This window comes from Capricornis sumatraensis, chromosome 4, assembly GCF_032405125.1.
Source record: "Capricornis sumatraensis isolate serow.1 chromosome 4, serow.2, whole genome shotgun sequence".
Classification (NCBI taxonomy): domain Eukaryota; kingdom Metazoa; phylum Chordata; class Mammalia; order Artiodactyla; family Bovidae; genus Capricornis; species Capricornis sumatraensis.
The window spans coordinates 72,454,548-72,474,447 of NC_091072.1; the positions used below are offsets into that span (position 1 = coordinate 72,454,548).

The window sequence follows — 19,900 nt, forward strand, 5'->3', positions numbered from 1 at the left end:
CTTTGCTTCTCTTCAAATCCCAGCCTATTGAAACTCTAGCCACTGAAACTTGTGCCCTTTTTGTCCCCAGGTATGAAGAGGAGGTGGCCTTAAGGGCCACTGCTGAGAATGAACTTTTGGCCCTGAAGAAGGTGAGTGGCCCCAGAATACACATCCCACAACTCAGAACCGTGGACAGAGGTGGAGGGGGGCACTCTGTGATTCAGTGAAGCTGTGACTTCCCCAGAATCACACAGCCCACCTCTCCCCTATTTCTTTCTCCAAATGTCCCAGTGCTCCCTGAGTGGCTCTGGCCATCAGAGCGCAGTGCTTCAAACAGGGCAGTCTTCCACCAGCCAAGCTAACTCCCATCTGCCCAATGGCCTCCCACCTCCTCCTGCTCTAAGCCTGGCAGAAAACAGGCACTGCATAGATTTTTGTGAACAGAAGAGCACCTGAATGCTTGGGGACAGCTCCATCCTTGGCCAGCAACAGTTGGGAAATGCTGGCATGAATAGAACTGTTGCTTCTCACCTCTTAGGACTTGACTCAGCAACACCGAGGGCGGTGAGTCACATTGGTTTGGGAGCAGAGTTGATCCCTAGGATGACTTCTAACCACACATCTCTAGATTTCTTTCCATAACATTCCAGAGCGGGGAGAGGTGGATCAGCATTAGAACTGAGCTATTTTACATCAGATCCTACATTTCATGATAGTGCCTTCTAGAGGGACCATCCTAGTACCAAGGGGAATGCCTGGAAACACCAGGACACCCAGACCCGCTCTTGACCCCTCAAAATGAGTAAAGGACTTCACTAACACCATGACACCAGGCACCGGAACGAGCACCTAAGGAGGGTCCAGGGAGTGCGCCCTCCCTGCTGGGGAGAGCTCTGTGCTGTCTCCCCACTGAGACTCTTGCTCCTCCCTCTCCTGTAGGATGTGGATGGCACCTACCTCCATAAGTCACAGCTGGAGGCCAACGTGGAAGCCCTGACCCAAGAGACTGACTTCCTGCGGCAGATGTATGAGGAGGTGCAGGGCCACAAAGCAGCTGGGCACCAAGGAACATGGCAGTTAGACACTGGAAAGTACTTGCCAACATTTGGCTCCTGAAACTCTTGGTTTGGGGACACAGGGCAGAGTTGAGGCAGGTTTACTGTCAGAAGGTGAAAGGCATAGCTTCGTGTCTTATCTGCCAAGCCCAGACAAGCTGGTGCTCCCAGTTAGTGTAGTGACAATTATCACAAATTTCAAGTTCTAGTCCTAGATCCAAAGGATCAAGACAGGAGGCCCTGACTGAAGTCAGGTAAGCAGGCCTCAGAGCTGGACTCCTCTCAGCCTCAGGACTCCGGTCCTGAGGAGCACTGAGAGCTTCCAGGGTTGAAGGGGAGATGTCACTTTTGATTTGGGGTTTCAGACAGTGAGGCTGTGGAAGAAGCAGGGGCAGGGCACAGGAAAGGAGGTGAGAAAGCGGGCTGCCTGGAGGGGGGCTATGGTCCAAGGGGCTCTTAACACTCCCCCACTTCCCCTCAGGAGCTCCAAGTTCTCCACGCCCACATCTCAGACACCTCAGTCATTGTCAAGATGGACAACAGCCGGGACCTGAACATGCACAGCACTGTGGCTGAGATCCAGGCTCAGTATGACGACACTGCCAGTCGCAGCCGGGCCAAGGCTGAGTCCTGGTACCACAGCAAGGTGAGTGGTCCGGCACTCCCTTCCCAGAACAGGGATGCTAAATCTGAAAGCATTAGCGGGGTGGGGAGGGATACTGAAAAAGCGTTGACCTTTGTCTGGGTGGGCAAGGGAAGGGCAGGCAGCTCTCGGGATGGGGTGCAGATGTGCAAGCTGTGGAGTTCAGTCGGATGGCATATCCTGTGTTTCATGAGCATGTGCTTCCCCCCAGTGTGAGGAGATCAAGGCCATGGTGATCCAGCATGGGGAGACCCTGCGCCGCACCAAGGAGGAGATCAATGAGCTGAACCGCGTGATCCAGAGGCTGACGGCCGAGGTCGAGAATGCCAAGTGCCAGGTACAGGGTCCTGGCCCACCCTCCGGTGTAGAAAGAGAACAGGGTTGGCCTGAGGCAGGGAGATTGAAGTCAGACACCTTGCCAAAGTGTGGGAAAAGGAGCAACTTGAAACTTCAGGCAGGTCCCCCTCCATAGACAATATTCTCCATTCCCCCAGAATGTGGGTTGTGGGGGGAGGGCTACGGAGGAGAATGGAATGACCTGGTCTTTCATGGTCTCTGAGCCAAAATGAGGCAGGGGAAATAGCGCAGTCGGAGGGGCCGGAAACCTATGCTTTCTAACCAGCCCTGCCACTAGCTCATCACGTGATTTGGGGGGCCCATTTCACCTCTCTGGCCCATTGTTTTAGGTCAGTGATCACACACTGAGATGTCCCCAGAGATTAGTGAATGAGCGAAGCAGGCTGTACCAAAGGCACTGCTGCTGCTACTGCTGCTAAGTTGCTTCAGTCATGTCCGACTCTGTGCAACCCCATAGACAGCAGTCCACCAGGCTCCCCTGTTCTTGGGATTCTCAAGGCAAGAACACTGGAGTGGGTTGCCATTTCCTTCTCCAATGCGTGAAAGTGAAGTCGCTCAGTCGTGTCCGACTCTTCGCAACCCCATGGACTGCAGCCCACCAGGCTCCTCCATCCATGGGATTTTCCAGGCAAGAGTACTGGAGTGGGGTGCCATTGCCTTCTCCGACCAAAGGCACTAGGGTTTGGTAAACTGGAAAGCACAATGGGCAGAGCTCACCAGATCAAACTGCGACAGGCCCCATGGAAAAGCAGGCCCAGTGTGGCCAGATCCTCTGATTTTTCAAGAGAGGCCAGGAATGTGGGTTTATACTTTAAATTTCAAAAAGTTAAGGACGCTGTGCCAACATTCCCCAAGAGCACTAATTTGCAACCCCTGAGCTAACAAACCAGTAAGGCCTCTTCTTCCCCTGACAGTCAATGTATACCTGGTCTCTGACCCTAAGTCCAAAAGGAGACTTAATAACCTTACCCTCCTCCCCAGAACTCCAAGCTGGAGGCTGCAGTCACCCAGGCTGAGCAGCAGGGTGAGGCAGCCCTTAACGATGCCAGCTGCAAGCTAGCAGGGCTGGAGGAGGCCCTGCAGAAGGCCAAGCAGGACATGGCCTGCCTGCTCAAGGAGTACCAGGAGGTGATGAACTCCAAGCTGGGCCTGGACATCGAGATCGCCACCTACAGGCGCCTGCTGGAGGGCGAGGAGCAGAGGTGAGGCCCACATGTGAGCAGAGGATGTCTCTTCACCCTCCAACCTGTGTTCAGCCAGGAACGTGTCTGCATCTTATTTACATCTAATTTGCATCAAGATTATTTGGAGGAGGAAATTTGCTGGTTCTGCTCTCCCCAACTAATTTTTGTCTCTTTCTTCTCCCCACAAGGTTGTGTGAAGGCATCCGTGCTCTGAATGTCTGTAAGTAATCTGTACTGTGGGTCCTGAAATAAGAGCCTGGGGTTCCTGGTGGGCAAACTTTTTGCCAAATGGCCAAATAGTAAATATTTTAGACTTGCTGGGTCACGCGGTCTCTGCTCAACTGCTCTGTTTGTTGTAATGTGAAAGCAGCCACAGCCCTAGCAATACTTAACAGATGTGATTAGGTTTCAATAAAGCCTTATTTACAAAGACAGGAGGCCCTCAAGGGGCCGCAGCTTAAGACCCTGAAAGGAAGGAGGGGGATGTGGCAGTGAATGATTGTATTCACTTAAATAGCTGTTCCTGCCTATAGGGAGGGCCTGGTCTAACAGTTTTTCTAGGATGCTTGAGGTTGGACTACAGGAAGGAGTGTCCGGGTATGATGGTGTTTGAGGGGGAAGAGGAATAGAATGGAGGGAAGGGGCTCTGAGCAAGAGAATGGCGGGGGTGGGGGGCGGGGACTCTGGCTAGCAGGCGGGAGCCGCTGACCACAGCCTTGCACGAGGACTGAGCCACATCCTTTTCGCGCCGCAGGTGTCAGCAGCTCCCGCGGCGGGGTCGTCTGCGGGGACCTCTGCATGTCTGGCTCCCGGCCGGTGACGGGCAGCGTCTGCAGTGCCCCCTGCAGCAGAAACCTGGCGGTGAGCACCGGCCTGTGCGCGCCCTGCGGCCGGAGCAGTGGCAACGGCCGCCTGGTGAGCTTTGCATAGCGCCTTCCGCTTTGTAAATTCACCGCTCCGCAAGCCAATCGTACCTGCCTCGGGCGGCGGCGGGTCTTGGAGCTGCTGGAACTAGCCGGTTTGACCTGCCCCAACGGCTGCTTTCTCCTCCTGCATCTGTCCTCCGGCTTGTCTCTTCATTTCTCTCAGGGAGAGGGGCGGGCTAATCGCCCGCAGAATTCCGCAGGGCTACTTGCCCCGACCCCCCACAGTCCGAATGACCGGTTTCCTCCAGCCCTGGGCAAAGAGCCCATCGTGACTCGGGCTGCTCTGGGAGCTTGGACTCCCGTGGCTTCTAAGGGACAGACTGGCCCCAGGGCGCCTCCGGCGCTTCCTAAACCCTCCCATGGTGCCTGAGTTTGCGTCCCCGGGGTGGGGGGAACAACTTTATGCCCCCGCCTCCCTCCCACTCTCTCCCTGGTGCTTGGCCTCCAAGTTTCCCGTTAAGCTCAGGACTCAAATACAACGCTCTCTGAGACTCCCTACACATGTGGACTGCCAGCTCCGCTTCTGCCCTCTTCCAAGGGAACAGAGGAACTGTTCTAAGCAAAGAGGGAGAGAGGGCTGTCTCTAAGGTACCCTGCCCTAGGATCACACTGTACATCCTGAAGGGTGCCTGGGGGTGTCCTGCAGCCCCCAGAACCCAGACACACGGAGGCATAAGGGGGAGCTGGGAGGGAAGTGAGAGCGGCTGCAGGGAGGGGTGGTGGGCAGCAGGGGACGGGGCTCATCACATGTGGCCGCTGAAACATCAGTGCTCCATGCCCTCTACTCCCTTGCTGCACTCCCACCTCAGTATATGAAAATTCCTGGCCATGGGATCACAGCCTTCCCTCTTCCCACAAACCAACACTCCCTAGACGACCCCCTCCAACCCTGCCCCCACACCCACCACCACCATCACCTCCCGGGAATCCCAGTCAGAGACCTCCTACCTCCCCTCCAGTACCCAAGCTATGAGCTGCTGTCCATCAGAGATGGATACCCCCAAGCACAGACCCCCAAACACCCCACACACTCACAGACACATACAGATGTCCCATCAAGCAGAGCCTTAACATCCCGATGTCCTCCCCGCTCCCCCCCCCCCCCAGGGACCCAGATCCACAGCCCATCCCTGGGTGAGGGGGGAGAGACAGCCCCCTACCAGGGATCCAGGCTCTGGGACCCCCTCACCCTAAAGTCCTCCCACACGCACACAGACTTCCTCCCACTGCCATCACTCCCGCAGAATCCCAGAACCCCTCCAGGACCTCTGACATACACCATCCAGGGCCCAGGGCCTGGCCAACTCAGCACCAGGAAGAGCTGATTTGCCAGTTGGCTGGTCCACCCGAAACCCAGGCCTGCGGCAGCTAAATGTTTGTGGTCTTCTCACCACTGAGGAATGTTCTCTGACAACACAGGGCATTGGCAGGGGGAGGGGGTGTGCAAACAGCCCTCCCACTCCCTCAGTAGGAGGAGTCCAGTGCCCATTTCCTGGCAGAACCAGAACTTGCAGGGCTTTCTGGCTTGTTCAGGAGAGGAGCTGGAATCAGCCCCAGCCTTGAGAGGGGCCACGGCCTCACTCTAGGTAAGAGCCAGTTTCCCTTGAGCAGCGCCCCCATGTCACCAGTGTGCTCTCCCAGTGCTCTCTAGGGCCCTTTCCTCGCCACACCTTCCCCTCTGGGCCTAATGAAGCCAGGATACCAGGTGCCAGGCAGGGGCTCATCCAGGCCTCAGAAAGCAGCTGCTTTATTGGAAGCTATTCTGGTATCTTTTTTCAAACTGTCTTGCAGTTCTTGGGATGAGGGGTAGGACCAGGGTTGGGGGTCTCCTTGTGACTATGGGAGGAGGGGGTATGTATCTCCCCACATCCAGGGCTCAATTGCGGGGGCTCCTGCTGGTGGCGGATGTGGTCCTCATGGAGTAGGCCTTGAGGGTCCCAGGCCCTCCACCGCTGGAGAATCTCAGGGCATTGTTGCCCATGGTTCCCCCAAAAGTCAGCCGGCTACCAGAGCCACCCGTGGAACTGACCACAGCTGAGAGAGAAGAGAAGAGGTCTCCATCAGTGTGAGGCCCACTACCTGAGCCCCCAGCCTCCTGCCATAGCTGCCTGTTTCCCTCCCTCTACGCACCACCCTTCCCCTACCAACAGGCAGGGGCCAACCCAGAAGTAGCCTCAGAGGTGAGCGCTGCTCCACACTGCCCCCTGCCCCACCCTGCCCTCATGCATGGCTTTGCTGGGCTGTTGAGCCCGTCTGGATGGAATCTCCAGGCACCTGCTGAAAGCTGTTTAAGGGAAGGAGTCTCCGGGCCTCCATGAGGCCAGGTCTTCAGGCCAATGTGCCATCTAATAGACCCAGCCTAGTCTGGACAGCACAGGTGATGGGCCGCAGCCAAGGACTTACAGATGTTCACGGCTCCTACTCCATCTCCGGTCAACCTGGGGGCAGAGGAGAGACCTGTGAGGGCTGCTCTCTCCTCAGCACTGGAGGAGGCACTCCTGCACCCCTCCATCCAGGCCGCAAGCAGGACTCATGTTCATTCCTGTGTCCCCACACATCCAGCCTTCCTGCAGCCTTTCACTTCTGGCTACAACAATCTTGGGAATGTCTCAGAGCCTCCGTTTCCTCACTTGTAAATGCGGTCTTAGCCTGTCCCAAACTCACAGGGTTGTTTGTGAGGGTTAAACTCATAACTTACCTAAAGCCCTGGGCACACAGGATTCTACAAATGGTAGCTGCTCTTATTGTTTATGTAGATGGCTGCCTCCCTTAACCAGATCATAAAATCCTCAAAGGCGGCTGTGGCTTATTGATTCCTGCATCTCCAGTCACCAGCATGAGGTCTGGCACATGCTAATTACTTAATATGGGTTGAAATGGTTAATGAAATGTTAAGGTTGACTGAGTGAATTCAGCTACAGTGGGAACTGCAAGGGGAAGGAGGAGGCAGCAGTGGCTTTAAGCAGCCTGGGGAGCTGAAACAGGTCTTGTACTGGAAATTAAAAATCTATCCGAGACAGGTATGTTTGTTCTGTGACTCATAGCCCCATTGCCACCAAGCCCTTGGCCGTGAGGATGAATTTATGCTGCAGGGAGGAGGGACGGCCTCAATTTAGTGGAGCAAGCAAAGGAAGCCCAGCTGACCTCAGCAACCCCAAGTCCTGGAAGGGGATAGAGCAAAGGGCAGGGGTAAGAGAGGTAGACACTAGGAAGCTTCCAGGCCTCTTATCTGTTGACAAAATGAGTCAAGCAAGCCATCAAGGTATGAATGAAGACCCAACTTTATGGACATAGGTTTTGAGTCTTTTGTGAAGAATTTCCTGTAAGACTAACCCAGCCCAGCTTCATCACAGGCTGCAGGTAAGCATGCAAATATCTCTGGGGACAGGGGGAATTTACCTCCTCACCATGCTCAGTCAACACCACATGACTTAGCCCTCAATTATGTCGTGAGAAGCAGACTGTTGCCAAGGAAGATGGTTGAACCAGGAATCAGCAGAGCTCATACTGGCTCTGTCCCCTCAGTTAATAAAACTAACCAGTTTCCCCTCTGTACACTCAGAAGTCAATAATACCTGTCTTGCTTACCCGATGTGTTCTGAGAATCAAATAAGATGACCTTGTTAACACACAAAAATGCTGTTATCAACTTTCCCACTGAGCTTATACTACAAGGTCTTTCCCTCCAGAAAGCCATCAAGAGCAAAGAAGCAAGCATTATCTGTACCCTCCCTGCACTTCCCATCCTCAGTGCCCTGCAGAAGGAGGGATACAGGAAATGCTCGCAGGCGGATGGGTGTCAAGCTGCAAGCCCCACCGACCAGCTTGTATGTCCTTACCGGCTCTCCTCGCCCTCCAGCAGCTTGCGGTAGGTGGCAATCTCGATGTCCAGGGCCAGCTTGATGTTCATGAGCTCCTGGTACTCCCGGAGCTGCCGGGTCATGTCCTGCTTGGCCTTCTGCAGGGCGGCCTCCAGATCCTCCTGCTTGGCCCGTGCATCCTTGACAGCCAGTTCCCCACGCTGTTCAGCATCGGCAATGGCGGCTTCCAACTTGGCACGCTGTGGGGAGTAGCAGGGCTCTGAACCGGGGTCGCAGGCCTCATCAGTCACTGCCTTCCTGCCTCCCCATCCTGCAGTGAGCACCTGGGCAACGTGCTTACTGTGGCTTCACTGGCACCAGTCTCCTTCCCCAAGCACCAGGGAATCCCAAGGGTTTAAAACATGGGCTTTGAGGGACTTCCCAGGTGGTCCAGTGGTTAAGAATCCACCTGTCAGTGCAGAGGACACAGGCTCCCTCCCTGGTCTGGGACGGTCCCACACAACAAGGGGTAACTAAGCCAGTGTGCCACAGCTACTGAACCCGTGCGCCCTAGAGCCTGTGCTCTAGAACAAGAGAAGCCACGCAATGAGAAGCCTGCACCTCACCAGTCGAGAGTAGCCCTTGCTTGTTGCAACTAGAGAAAGCTTGCATGCAGCAATTAAGACCCAGTGCAGCCACTAATTAATTAATTTTAAAAAACATGGGCTTGGATACCCAATGCCTAGCTTTCAGTTCTGGCTCTGCCTCTTACAAGCCATGTGATCTTAATGAATCAACCCTTCTAAGCCAAAAGTCTCCTCTTTTCTAAAATAACAGTAATCACGGTATATAACTATAGATGGGAATAGCTCAAGTAATGAAATGAAATGATACACAAGTCCTTGGCACAGTGTCTAGTATTCAGTAAGTACTTAATAAATGCTATTATGAGTAAATGTGATTATGATTTATAAATGCTCACATACCCGACCCCTAGTTGGAGGAGCTCCAAGGCCGTGGGATTCTAGTGTAGTACTCAAATTTCAGGCAGCTGACCAGGCACCTTTCAGGTACCTTGGAAACAGGAGCCATTTTACAACAGGCCCAGAACGGGGAGACTCGGAGCACAGAAATGCTTCCTGGAACCCCTAGATTCCAAGTCAACAGCCCGCCAGGTGCAGGTAGGGGTGGTGTGACTCAGAGGGACCTGAGCAACAGCTGTCACTTCCTGCTGGCCTTAGTGTTCCCTCTCTTGTGGCCCATCCCCCACTAGAGGAGCCTATATAGTGGGGGGGGGGGGGTGTGTATGTGTGCTCAGCTGTGTCTGACTCTTTGCGACCCCATGGACTGTAGCCTGCCAGGCTCCTCTGTCCATGGGATTCTCCAGGCAAGAATACTGGAGTGGGTTGCCATTTCCTTCTCAAGGGGATCTTCCCAACCCAGGGATGGAACCTGCATCTCCTGCATTGACAGGTGGACCCTTTACTGTTGCACCACCTGAGAAGCCTGAGCCGCCCCTTATTCATTTCCAAGGGCCACCATCCCATCCCCTAGCCCAGGGCTCCTCCTCCTTCATTCTCACAACCACCTTCTGCCCTCAGATCCTCTCCCCTCAGTGCATGCACTCTGCCTCTCTGCCTGATCCTCCCAATCCTGCCCTGGAGGCTGGCTGACGCCCTTGCCCCCATCCACCGGTCAGCATCCTCCCCTGTCACACTGGTGCCCCCTTGGCAGGGTCATTCCACTGCCTCTGAGTCACAGCTTCAGGACCTGAGCCTGCCCTGCTGTGTGAGAAGAGAACCAGACGTGGGAGAAGCTGTGGGGTTCAGGAAACTGCCATTCATTGCTCTGTGCCTCCCCTCCTGGCCTGGATGCTGGCTCACTGCACTAGTGACTCATGGCTCCGAATCTGTGCCAGGAGGAAGCTTCCATTCTCACCCACATGTAAACAGGCCTGCAGGGCTCCAAGGGGAGGACATTTCTGGGTAGATCACCCTCACATCCCATCCCCCAGCTGTCATCCACCAGCTTCTTTCCCTTCCCACTGCAGATGCCTGCTGAAGCTTAGCTGCCTCCCCCACTTCCATGCCTTCATCAGATCTTAGGGGACCCTTTCTCATCAGTGCTCCCCGCCCCAGCTTCACAGGATCTCCTCCTATCAGTCTGTCTTCTGACACTTGTGCCCTACTATGTGTCAGGTGCTGGGAAGGGAGGAGCAGCAAACCAGATGGACGGGGGGGCCCAGCTCTTACAGCATTTTTTAATATCCCAGGGGAGGTGAGGGACAATATTTACTTACACTTAATTAATAAGACTTACCTAGTAAGTCAATGGACTTCCCTGGTGGCTTAGACAGAAAGAATCTGCCTGCAATGAGGGAGACCTGGGTTTGATTACTGGGTCAGGAAGATCTGCTGAAGAAGAGAATGGCTACCCACTCCAGTATAAGACAGGACATTTCAGAGTGTGTTAAGTGTTTCAGGGATCTTCCCACAGACTGCTGAGAGAGTGGCTAGGTGGCTGAGGAAGCTATCTCTGAGAAGAGGTCTTTTGTCCTCAACAAAAGACGATGAGAAAGGGGCACGATGTGCAGAGCTGGGAGAACCACATTCCAGGTGGAGGGAACACCGAGCGCAAAGGCCCTGAAGCATGAAGATGCTTGGCAAGCATCATCTCCAGCAAGCGGCAAGAGCATGGCCAGAGAGGGAGTGGTGGGGAGTGAGGTCAGCGGATGTGGTGGGGTCTCGGGAGTCACAGCGAGTTGGCCCCAGACCCCATGGCCCCCATTCGCAGGTATACATTGCACCCAGAGCTAGGTGCAAGAAGAGGGCTCAGGACCAAGGTGGTAATGAATGGTGGTTCTCGTCTGGCCGGCAGCCTGAGGCTCCCTCCACAAGCGCTATGCCCTGCTAGGACTCCTGTTCTCCCTTGGCCAGACCAGCACCTGGCCAACCACATTTCATCCTGGAGAGCCCACAGGTGGGTCTGAGAGGCTAGAGCTGCCCCAGCCTCGTCCCCAGGGCAGCAGGGGCAGGACTGATGCCCCTGCCTCCTGCTTCTCGTCCTGAGCATGGTCCCAGCTGGCTGCCCTTCACCTGCCCCAAGGACAAGCACTGGTGCCCACCTGGTTCTTGATGTTGTCGATCTCAGCCTGCAGCCTCTGGACAGCCCGGTTCATGTCCGCAATCTCATTCCGGGTATTCCGGAGGTCGTCCCCGTGCTTCCCAGCCTGGGCCTGGAGGGTCTCAAACTGGAGGGACCACACAGAAGGGTATGGCAGGGGTGGGCTATGATTACAGGGGGCTCGTCTTCTCCCCACCCAAAGAAGGCCCCAGGTTCTGAGTGACAAGGCCTCCCAGCTTATCGTGCCAGGGACGGACAGTCTGACTCCCAGCAGACTTTGCCCGATGCCAGAGATCAGACTCCTGGACAGTGGGGTGGGGCAGGGTTCAGCTTCCTCCAGCCAGGACAGGGAGGACAACGATGGCTCCCTGGACCCGTCCCCACTGATACCAGTGCTCTTCCCATTTCCATCATGTCCTAACGCTGGAGAACCACAGGAAGTCTGAGATCCTCACCTGTTAACCCCTTCATCAGCATCATCCATCTCACAGATGAAGAGCATGAGTCCCAGAGAGTGGAAGGGACTGCCTGAGAGTCACACAGCAAGTCCTTACTGACATACCTGTGTTCTCATGTGCACCATGGTTGACCCCCTGTATCTGCAGAGACAGCACTCTACGCCACGTTTAAACCCTCAGGCTCCCTCCCTCAGTTACCCCAGCACCCCCCACCCCACCCCAGCCCCACGCAGTCCCTCAGCACCTGCCCTGTCAGCTGCCCTGCCCTCGCCCAGTGCATATAATGATTAAACATAATCTGGAGCCCTTGGATCCAGAATCTGGTCTCTACCCTTCCATTCACTACCTGTGTGGAGCTAGAAAAATCACTTAACTTCTCCATGCTTCAGTTTCCCCACCTGTGAAAAACGGATACTATTGCGTACCTAACAGGCTGTTCTGTGGGTTATATATGAGTCAATACAGGTAAAACATTTGAAATGTTGCCCAGCACTGTGCTTACTCGCCAAAGTTCAGCTATAATAATTATTACTCTATGTCCATTTCTTCTGCCTTGCCCCTTACATCAGGCTGGAATCTCTCCCTGGGCAGGTGCCTGGCCTTCTCTTCCTCTTCTTCCCAGGACACTGGAGACCCCCATAGACTTAATCCCTGGCGCCTGTCAGCACAGTGAGACACAGGCCCCAAAGGCTCAAGACAGGGTGAGGAGTAAGGGAAGCCACCACCCAGGACTCTGCCAGGGAGAGAAAACATGCCTCCAGTGACCACACACCTTGGTCTGGTAACAGGCCTCGGCCTCGGCCCGGCTGCGGTTGGCGATCTCCTCGTACTGGGCCTTGACCTCAGCAATGATGCTCTCCAAGTCCAGGGAGCGGTTGTTGTCCATGGACAGGACCACGGACATGTCTGAGACCTCAGACTGCAGCTCTTTCAGTTCCTGTAGGGACCAGATGGAGCATCAGGGCTTGGGCGATACATTCCTGTCCCCACGCCCAACCCGGGGTCCCTCGCACTAGGGAAAGATAAAGGAAGAAGAGGCCAGAGTGAGAGCGAGTAACCAGGCAGCCAGAGGGCACAACAGACCCTGCACCTCCTAAACGGCTCTGCCAGTCCTGGCTCCCAGAGGAGCCCATCAGCAGCTCGTCAAATCAAAGAGTCTGGTGGGATCACAGAGGAAAAAACAAGAGACAGAGCGTGCTGAACTGCGGTGGTCCTGGCTGTGAGTTGCTCTGCGGGTTGAGCTCTATGACGATACAGCCATATTTATGGACAGGGAACTACATCCATGATATACAGTTATGTAAAAAAGGCATGATTCTATTTTATTGAATATGTATACTTTTGTATCTTTATGTATATATATACATACAGAAAGAGCCTGAAAAGGTAGCTATCAAGATGATAAGAGACGGTATAGGAAGCTTTTTTTTCAGTTTTATCCTTTACTTAATTTTCTAGATTTTTTGCAATGAGTATGTACTTCATAACGAGAGGAAAATAATTACATATACGTGTATACACACACACACACATATATAACATGTGATAGACATATAAAGACCCACAATGAGACTAGGAGGGCCCAAAATCAGCTTCAAGGATCCAGCCCCCGAAATTCACACACGTGGAAATCCTCTCGGAGATGCAAATGGAAGCTGGGTGTTCAGGTGAAAGCGAGACTGAAGAGGAGTAAGAACTGGTCTGTAGTTCGCCTCTGGTGTAACTATGTCCCAGACCAGCCTGATGACCAACCATACTGTCTTCTGCCTAAGGCCAGAGCCTCACACTAACGGGATGAAGTGGTTTTTGACCCCCTTCAGGGAAAGGATCTGGAAGCTCAGGGCAGGGCAGGAAGGGAGATGGGAGGGGCAGGCAGAGAGAGAGGCTGGGTGGTGGGCGTACATCCTCAGGCACTCCAGCCTCTCCTGACCTGGTTCCCCTGCCAGCCCACCCAGCGCACCCATGAACCCTGTCACAGCCCAGATCCCTCAACATCCTCCTGGTTTCTTCCAGCCCCTCCCAATCCCCCTTCCTTACAAATGGTCATCCCACGTCTCTAGAAGGCCAATTTTGACTGACACACACCCCACCCCCCATTCTCACCCCCCTGCTACACTGCCTCAGCTCTTCCTGAGCTCCTCGCCCACCTCCGATTCCTGAATCTAGAAAAGAGCAGGGTCATCTCCGCTACATGCACCCAACACACACCCAGACTGACCCAGAGGCAGAGGGTGGACCAGACGGCCCCCTGGCTAGGACATGTAGGGTGTGGCATATTTCCCACCCCTGAGGTCTCCACCTGCTCATAGAGGGTCCTGAGGAAGTTGATCTCGTCGTTCAGGCCATCCACCTTGGCCTCCAACTCCACCTTGTTCATGTAGGCAACATCCACGTCCTGGGAGGGGTGTTGGCAGAAGGGGTAGATGGATAGCATGTTCTCAGTACATGAAACATTTGGCAGCCAGTACTGTCCAACCCCAGGACCAAACCCCACTGCCCTACCAAGAAACATGCAGCAGCTCCATGCTGCCTGACACATCCACAGCGGGAAGTTCCCTCCAGTGGACCCGCCCAGGCTTTGAGATGGACATTATCTCCACTCATCCCCAGGACTGGAGGTGCCTTCTCAGCACTGACAGCCCAGAGCATTCTGAAGCCGCAAACTGAGCGCTTCACCAGTTCCTAAAGGCTTCAGTGGTTTAGACACACCGCCGGCTCTGCCCCCTAGTGGCTATGTCACCTTGAACAAATCATTACAACTCCATGAGCCTCAGCTTTTCGTTAGTCAAATAGGAGAGCATGAAATCATGCAGACTCCAGGATACCACACCCAGAGATGAGAAATCTCCAGCCCAAATGTGTAACTGGCAACTTGGGTGATGCTGAAGCAGGCAGGCCACAGATAACACCACAAGTCCAGATGATGTCTGGGCACCATCCTCTGCTGTGGGTTCCTCCTGTGGGGAGCGCTCACTTCCACTCATCCCTGAGTCTCCAAGGGCACAGCACTCCAGAGCAGGTTACATTTCTGTGGATGGGCCTGGGACACTGAGTAAGTGTACTTTAAAGCATAGTCTTAAGTCAAGTCCTTATTCCTAAGGTCTTCCAAACTCAACTTGCACACCTCCAGGTATAGGAAGGCTCACTCTGCCTCAAGGCAGCCCATTCATTCACTATTTCAGGCCGGCCATGTGCCACCCTCATCCGTAACTGAATGTTCTAACTGATAGAACACTTACTTATTGTGGGGTTGCAATTGCCCTCTCTAACCTCCAACTTGTCATCTTAATTCTAATCTTTCCAAGCCCAGAAACAAGTCTACTGACTTGCCACACACACACGCACACACACATACATGTACACGTTATAGCCTTATAAAATCTTTCCTTCTCCAAGCCCATCATTTCCCTCTTATAGACCCACCAGACTCTGACCACAGGTCCCTATTGGTTGCTTTGGTGAGAGGCATGTGGTCCCCGGGCCCCTGTTTCTACAGTGTCCCCTACCCTCCCTGTATGCCCCCCTCACCTTCTTCAACACCACAAACTCATTCTCAGCAGCTGTGCGACGGTTAATTTCATCTTCATACCTGCAGCAAAGAAGGGAAGCATGGTGTTGGTGCAACTCTGCCTCTGTCCCCTCATATCCAAGTGCGAAGGTCTGCCGTGCATCACCTTCACTCCCTCCTTAATGACACGGTAGCTCAGTTGGTAAAGAGTCTCCGCAGGGCAGGAGACCCTGGTTCGATTCCTGGGTCAGGAAGATCCAGTGGAGAAGGGACAGACTACCCACTCCTGTATTCTTGGGCTTCCCTGGTGGCTCAGCTGGTAACGAATCCACCTGCAGTGTGGGAGACCTGGGTTCAATCCCTGGGTTGGGAAGATCCCCTGGAGAAGGAAACGGCTACCCAATCCAGTGTTCTGGCCTGGAGAATTCCATGGACTGTATAGTCCATGGGGTGGCAAAGAGTTGGACACAACTGAGCGACTTTCACTTTCACTTATGACGCAAAATGTCCCTGACTCATCCATATGGCTATTCCTAGGACTTTGAGTCTTGGCAGGGGGTGGGGGTGGGGGAGCAGGGAACATATGTGAATTAAAGGACAGAGGCTGCATATCCTGGGAGTGAGAAGGCAGAGAACAGCCATGCTTATGGACCGCTTCATATGGCCCTGCCCCGTTACATGCTTCCTGCTCATTCGCTAATTTAATGTCCACAACAATCCTGTTAACAATTGCTGTGACTCACAGGAAGAGGAACAGAGGTGCTGAGAGGCAAAGTACTCTGTGCAGTCATCAAGCTGCTTAGTGCAAAGCCCAGACTTGAAGCCTGGTCATCTGACACTTGAGCTTAACCTGCTTAATCCCATTGGCTGAGGGTGAAGAAGGGGCCTGAAGAGGAGGAACCTTGTGGACTCGGGAAGAAGAACCAGGTCCCAAGTAGGTGGGGAGCCCCCATCCCTACTCTCACAGCCCCCCTCCCATCCTTCTTTCTCTCAAGGAGCCAGCCCCTTGTCCATAGAAGGACACCAGCAAAGCCGGACACAGAGCAAGAGGGCAGCTGGGCCTGGCCCAGTGTTTACTGGAGGATTCAAAATAGGTGTCGGAAACTGAGAACAACAGAAGCAATGTGGGGCAGCTTCAGTGGGGAGCAGGATGCTCGGGCAGGCAGAGGCCCTCCAGGAACCCAGACCCCCAAAGTCCACTCCCCCTACCCCATCCTCTAGAAGAGTTAGAAAAATATCTACAAGGCTGTCTGCCCATTCCTGCTGTGCCGCTGGGCCCAGAGGGCACACAGATGAGGACTCCCTGGGCAGCCGCATCAGGACCCCTCCCCACATCCCCTTCCAGCTCCTCCTTCTTGGTCCGGAGCTCAACCTGGGGCCCCAGGAAAGCGCTCTGGGGCTTTGGCTGGGGGGAGCATGTGTGCACACATGCAGGGCAGGGGAGGCCTGGACAACAGGGGCTCACAGGCTGTCCCAGGCCTCCCCGGCCCTGCACCTGTCTGGTTCCACCTGCTGTGGGATTAATCCTGTTGCCCTAGGGAAGTTGGGGGAGGGGGGAAGGGCGCTCCCTTCAGAGGCCTTTGTTTGTTCTACCTCCAGTCAGAGGAAGTGGCCCTGCTCCGGCTTAGTCATACACCCCCAGGCAGAGCACAGAACTCACTCATTACCCACCCCCACCCCGTGCCCACAGGCCAGGGATCCCCACTCAGCCTCTGGCTTTGGTTTCTATTCAGTGAGAACAGCGGGCACCTCAAAGGCCTGCCCTCAAAACCAGCCTCCACACTCCCTGCCCCTCCTCAGAGCCTCCTTTCTGGTTCCTGCTCTGGCCAGAAACCCCCATCCCCACCCCAACCCCAGCCTCTGCAACCTCGCCCATCGCTCACAGTAATCGCCCTCTCTGCTTCTTTCCTCCTCAAGTTGGCTCCATGTATGGAGTCGGGGCCCCAAAGCAAGACCCAGTATTCCCAATGATCTACTCTGCAATCTCAATCAAGCCCCTGCAACTAGCTGGACTCTAATCCTCTCAGGAACAAAATGGAGTTGTTCTGGAATAATCTGAGGGTCATACAAGTTCTGGCGCACACTGTCGCAGGATGCTTCCTGCCCTGCTGTCTCCTGGGCCCTGGTCAGGCTCCCAAAGGGAACGGTGCGGATCAGGAAAGCGTTGAGAGAGTTCTTTGGGAATGAGTCGGGAGAAAGGACCAGAATGACTTGGAAACGGCCCCCAGAGACAAAGAGAAGAAAGGGGAGGAGAGGCAGGGAACCTGTGAATCAAGACCTTCCTTCCCTTGAGGGAGTTATTGTACTGAGCAGCAGCACCCCCTGACCTCTGACCCCAGAAGGATTATGAGGGGGTGAGCTGAGAGGGGCACATTAGCCCAGGGCACGAATCCCCACAGGTTGCACTGGGGGACCATACTTATTCTTGAAGTCTTCCACGACATCCTGCATGTTCCGAAGCTCCACCTCCAGACGACCCCCATCCAGCTGCAGGGCCTCTAGCTGCTTCCGCAGGCCAGCAATCTGGGCCTCAAAGATGCCCGGGAGGCGGCTGCTCTTGGCAGACTTCTGCTCCTGCAGCAGCGTCCACTTGGTCTCCAGCAGCTTGTTCTGCTGCTCCAGAAACCGCACCTAGAAGGAGCAGGAGGAGGGAACTCACGGAGGGCAGACTGTGCCACTCAGCGCGGTCGGGAGGGTCTCCCAATGCGCACCTGGCAGAAGCCGCATCCCCACTGGCTCTTCCCCCAAGCTGGGCCCCTAGCCCTTGGCCCTCTTCTCCAGGAAGCCCACCCTGAACTAGCCTCTCCTCCAGGACTCTCTGTCTCCAGTGTGTCCAGGGCTCAGACCACTGACATGTCCCAGTGCTTACGCTTTAGGGTCTCCTCCTTCCTCTGCTCCCCATCACACCACAGGTGATGGTCTCCACTGCCCTCTCGGAAGGGCTGCCTCCCGCCTGTCTTCATCCTGAGCCTGACTGGGGCCCCCTCCCTTCAGACTGGGACCTTATCTCTTCCTCTCTCAATATCCTCCCTTCCCCTCTTCCCTCTTTGTCCAACAAGGCCTCAGGACAGGATGCTAGAATCAAGCCAGTGTAAAGGAGCCCTAAGAAGCACCAGTATGACAGGTGGTGGGAAGCCAGCCTCCTCAAGACCAGCCACTCAGGCAGCAGGACCCGGGGGCTGCAGCTAAGTAGCAGGGGGAGGAAGCCTGGGCCTGGGGCTTCCTGTGGAGGCTGCCCCAGAACCTGAAGGATGTGTGTGGTCTGAAGGGTGAAGGAGAGGAGGAGATGGGGCAGAGGAGCAGAGAGTCACACCAGGGAGGAGGCCCTGGCCCTGCTCCAGGGCACTAGCCCTGAGTTCCTGGGTCCAGCCCCACAAGTTTGCACCCCCATCTCCATCCCCCACTCTTTTGGGGCCTGAACAACCGAGAAAAACACCTCCTAAATGGCCGTTCCCGGGGGCACTCAGTACCCCCAATGGAAGGGAGAGCCTCACTTCCCACCACCAAACAGAGGGTTGGAAGACCAGGTAGGTGGGGCAGCCAGGGCTGGGAGCCTCCCTCTCTCCAGCGCTTTCTTTCCAGCAACTGCTGGAGAGGACAGGTGGAAGTGTTCTCAACCTACCCCATCTCCGACTCCACACAGCCCCCTCTCGGAGAAAAGGGCCCAGGAAAAGAAGTCCAGGCCCCCAGAGTTTGGAGCTCGAAAACTGGCTGCTAAAAGCGGCCCAAAGACTCCAGGTCACAGGACAGCCCCCGGCACACGTTCTGGGAGGAAAAAGCAGGTTGATTTGGGTAGCTTGCCGGAAGAGAGAGGCTGAGGTTGGCAAAACAGCCACAGGATTCATGGGGAGGGTTCAGTCCCCGATATCGGAGGAAAGAGAGCCGGTACCAGCCCTGCCAGCGCCCGGCTCACGTGTGGCACCGCGGGGCGGCTGCTGGGGCCTGGAGCCTGGCTCCTGGCAGTGAGGGAGCTCACCTTGTCGATGAAGGAGGCAAACTTGTTGTTGAGGGTCTTGATCTGCTCGCGCTCCTCCTGGCGCACCTGTTGGATGGAGGGGTCGATGTCCACCTGAAGCGGGGTCAGCAGGCTTTGATTGATGGTGACCGCGCGGATGCCGGTGCCCACAGGGCCCCCGTAGGATGAGCGCGCGGCCACTCGAGGCCGAGAGGCGCCCAAGCCATAGAGACTGCTGCTGCTGCCGAAGCCGCCGGGGCGCACCGAGCTCAGGCGCGCCGGAGCGCCACGGCCCGGGAAGGCGGCGGAGCGCGAGCTGAAGACCTGGGAGCCGAAGTGGAGAGACATGCTGAGCTGGGTCTGGATGGAACGAGCGGCTAGAGACAGGGGGCTGAACTCGCTGACCTCCGGGCAACAGGGCCGCTTTTATCCGCTACGCGCGAGCAGATCGGCTTACACAGGTAGGGGCGGGGCTGGCTGCGCGCCACCTTTCTCTGCCCTCTGGCCCCTCCCGGGACCGCGCTTCCGCCCTCCGCGCGGTCCACCTGGCCGAGGCTTTCGGTCCCAGCCAGGGCCAGTCCAGACTGGGGAGGAGGGCTGTAGAACCCCAGATCCCTTGATGCAGGCGAATGTAAAAAGCTGTGGTAGACAGCGGACCCAATCCATCTGAGTGTCAGGGGAGGCTTCCTGGAGGAGGCATAGGGAAGAGGAGAAGAATAAAGATCAAGCGATAAAAGATTGAGCTAAGAGGTGAACAAAATGTTCTAGGGCAGGAATCAGCCTCCCCTCTCCGGTCCCTTCCCCCGGATACTGAAAACCAGAAAATCATTCCCACCCAAGTTCATCTCTAACTTGAGAGATGAAGCAGCTCAGTTCTTGAGTCAGCTAACCCCAAGGTGGGCCCCCCAG

The 19,900-nt window shown here is 55.3% G+C and overlaps 3 protein-coding genes across 3 annotated transcripts in view; 1 reads left to right on the top strand and 2 right to left on the bottom strand.

Annotated features, from left to right (window-relative positions):
• LOC138078594 (keratin, type II cuticular Hb3-like) overlaps positions 1-4,151 on the top strand; it is a 9,198-nt gene extending 5,047 nt beyond the window's left edge. Inside the window, exons 3-9 of the mRNA XM_068971420.1 lie at positions 71-131; positions 922-1,017; positions 1,519-1,683; positions 1,892-2,017; positions 3,019-3,239; positions 3,410-3,441; positions 3,976-4,151. Coding sequence (XP_068827521.1) covers positions 71-131; positions 922-1,017; positions 1,519-1,683; positions 1,892-2,017; positions 3,019-3,239; positions 3,410-3,441; positions 3,976-4,151 — 877 coding nt within the window. The remainder of the gene's footprint in view (positions 1-70; positions 132-921; positions 1,018-1,518; positions 1,684-1,891; positions 2,018-3,018; positions 3,240-3,409; positions 3,442-3,975) is intronic.
• Positions 1-8,073, bottom strand: part of LOC138078935 (keratin, type II cuticular Hb1-like) — a 24,533-nt gene extending 16,460 nt beyond the window's left edge. Inside the window, exon 1 of the mRNA XM_068971707.1 lies at positions 7,987-8,073. The gene's annotated coding sequence lies outside the window, so the exon portion shown is untranslated. The remainder of the gene's footprint in view (positions 1-7,986) is intronic.
• Positions 5,886-19,373, bottom strand: KRT7 (keratin 7). Its single transcript, XM_068971706.1, has 9 exons — positions 19,013-19,373; positions 17,456-17,667; positions 15,057-15,117; positions 13,828-13,923; positions 12,301-12,465; positions 11,072-11,197; positions 7,987-8,207; positions 6,551-6,585; positions 5,886-6,181 (listed from the first exon to the last, which is right to left on the bottom strand). Exons 1-9 carry the CDS (start codon positions 19,337-19,339, stop codon positions 6,024-6,026), a joined length of 1,401 nt encoding a protein of 466 aa, XP_068827807.1. The 5' UTR covers positions 19,340-19,373; the 3' UTR covers positions 5,886-6,023.
• Positions 19,374-19,900: the final 527 nt, after the last annotated feature.

Bases quoted from the DNA above. Each gene is read 5' to 3' on its own strand.
- KRT7 (XM_068971706.1), bottom strand. From the start codon at position 19,339: ATGTCTCTCCACTTCGGCTCCCAGGTCTTCAGCTCGCGCTCCGCCGCC. The intron at 15,118-17,455 runs GTATGGTCCCCC...TCTTTGCTGCAG, and splicing joins GTGGAAGACTTCAAGAATAA to GTATGAAGATGAAATTAACC. The intron at 8,208-11,071 runs GTGGGCACCAGT...TACTCCCCACAG, and splicing joins TCGACAACATCAAGAACCAG to CGTGCCAAGTTGGAAGCCGC.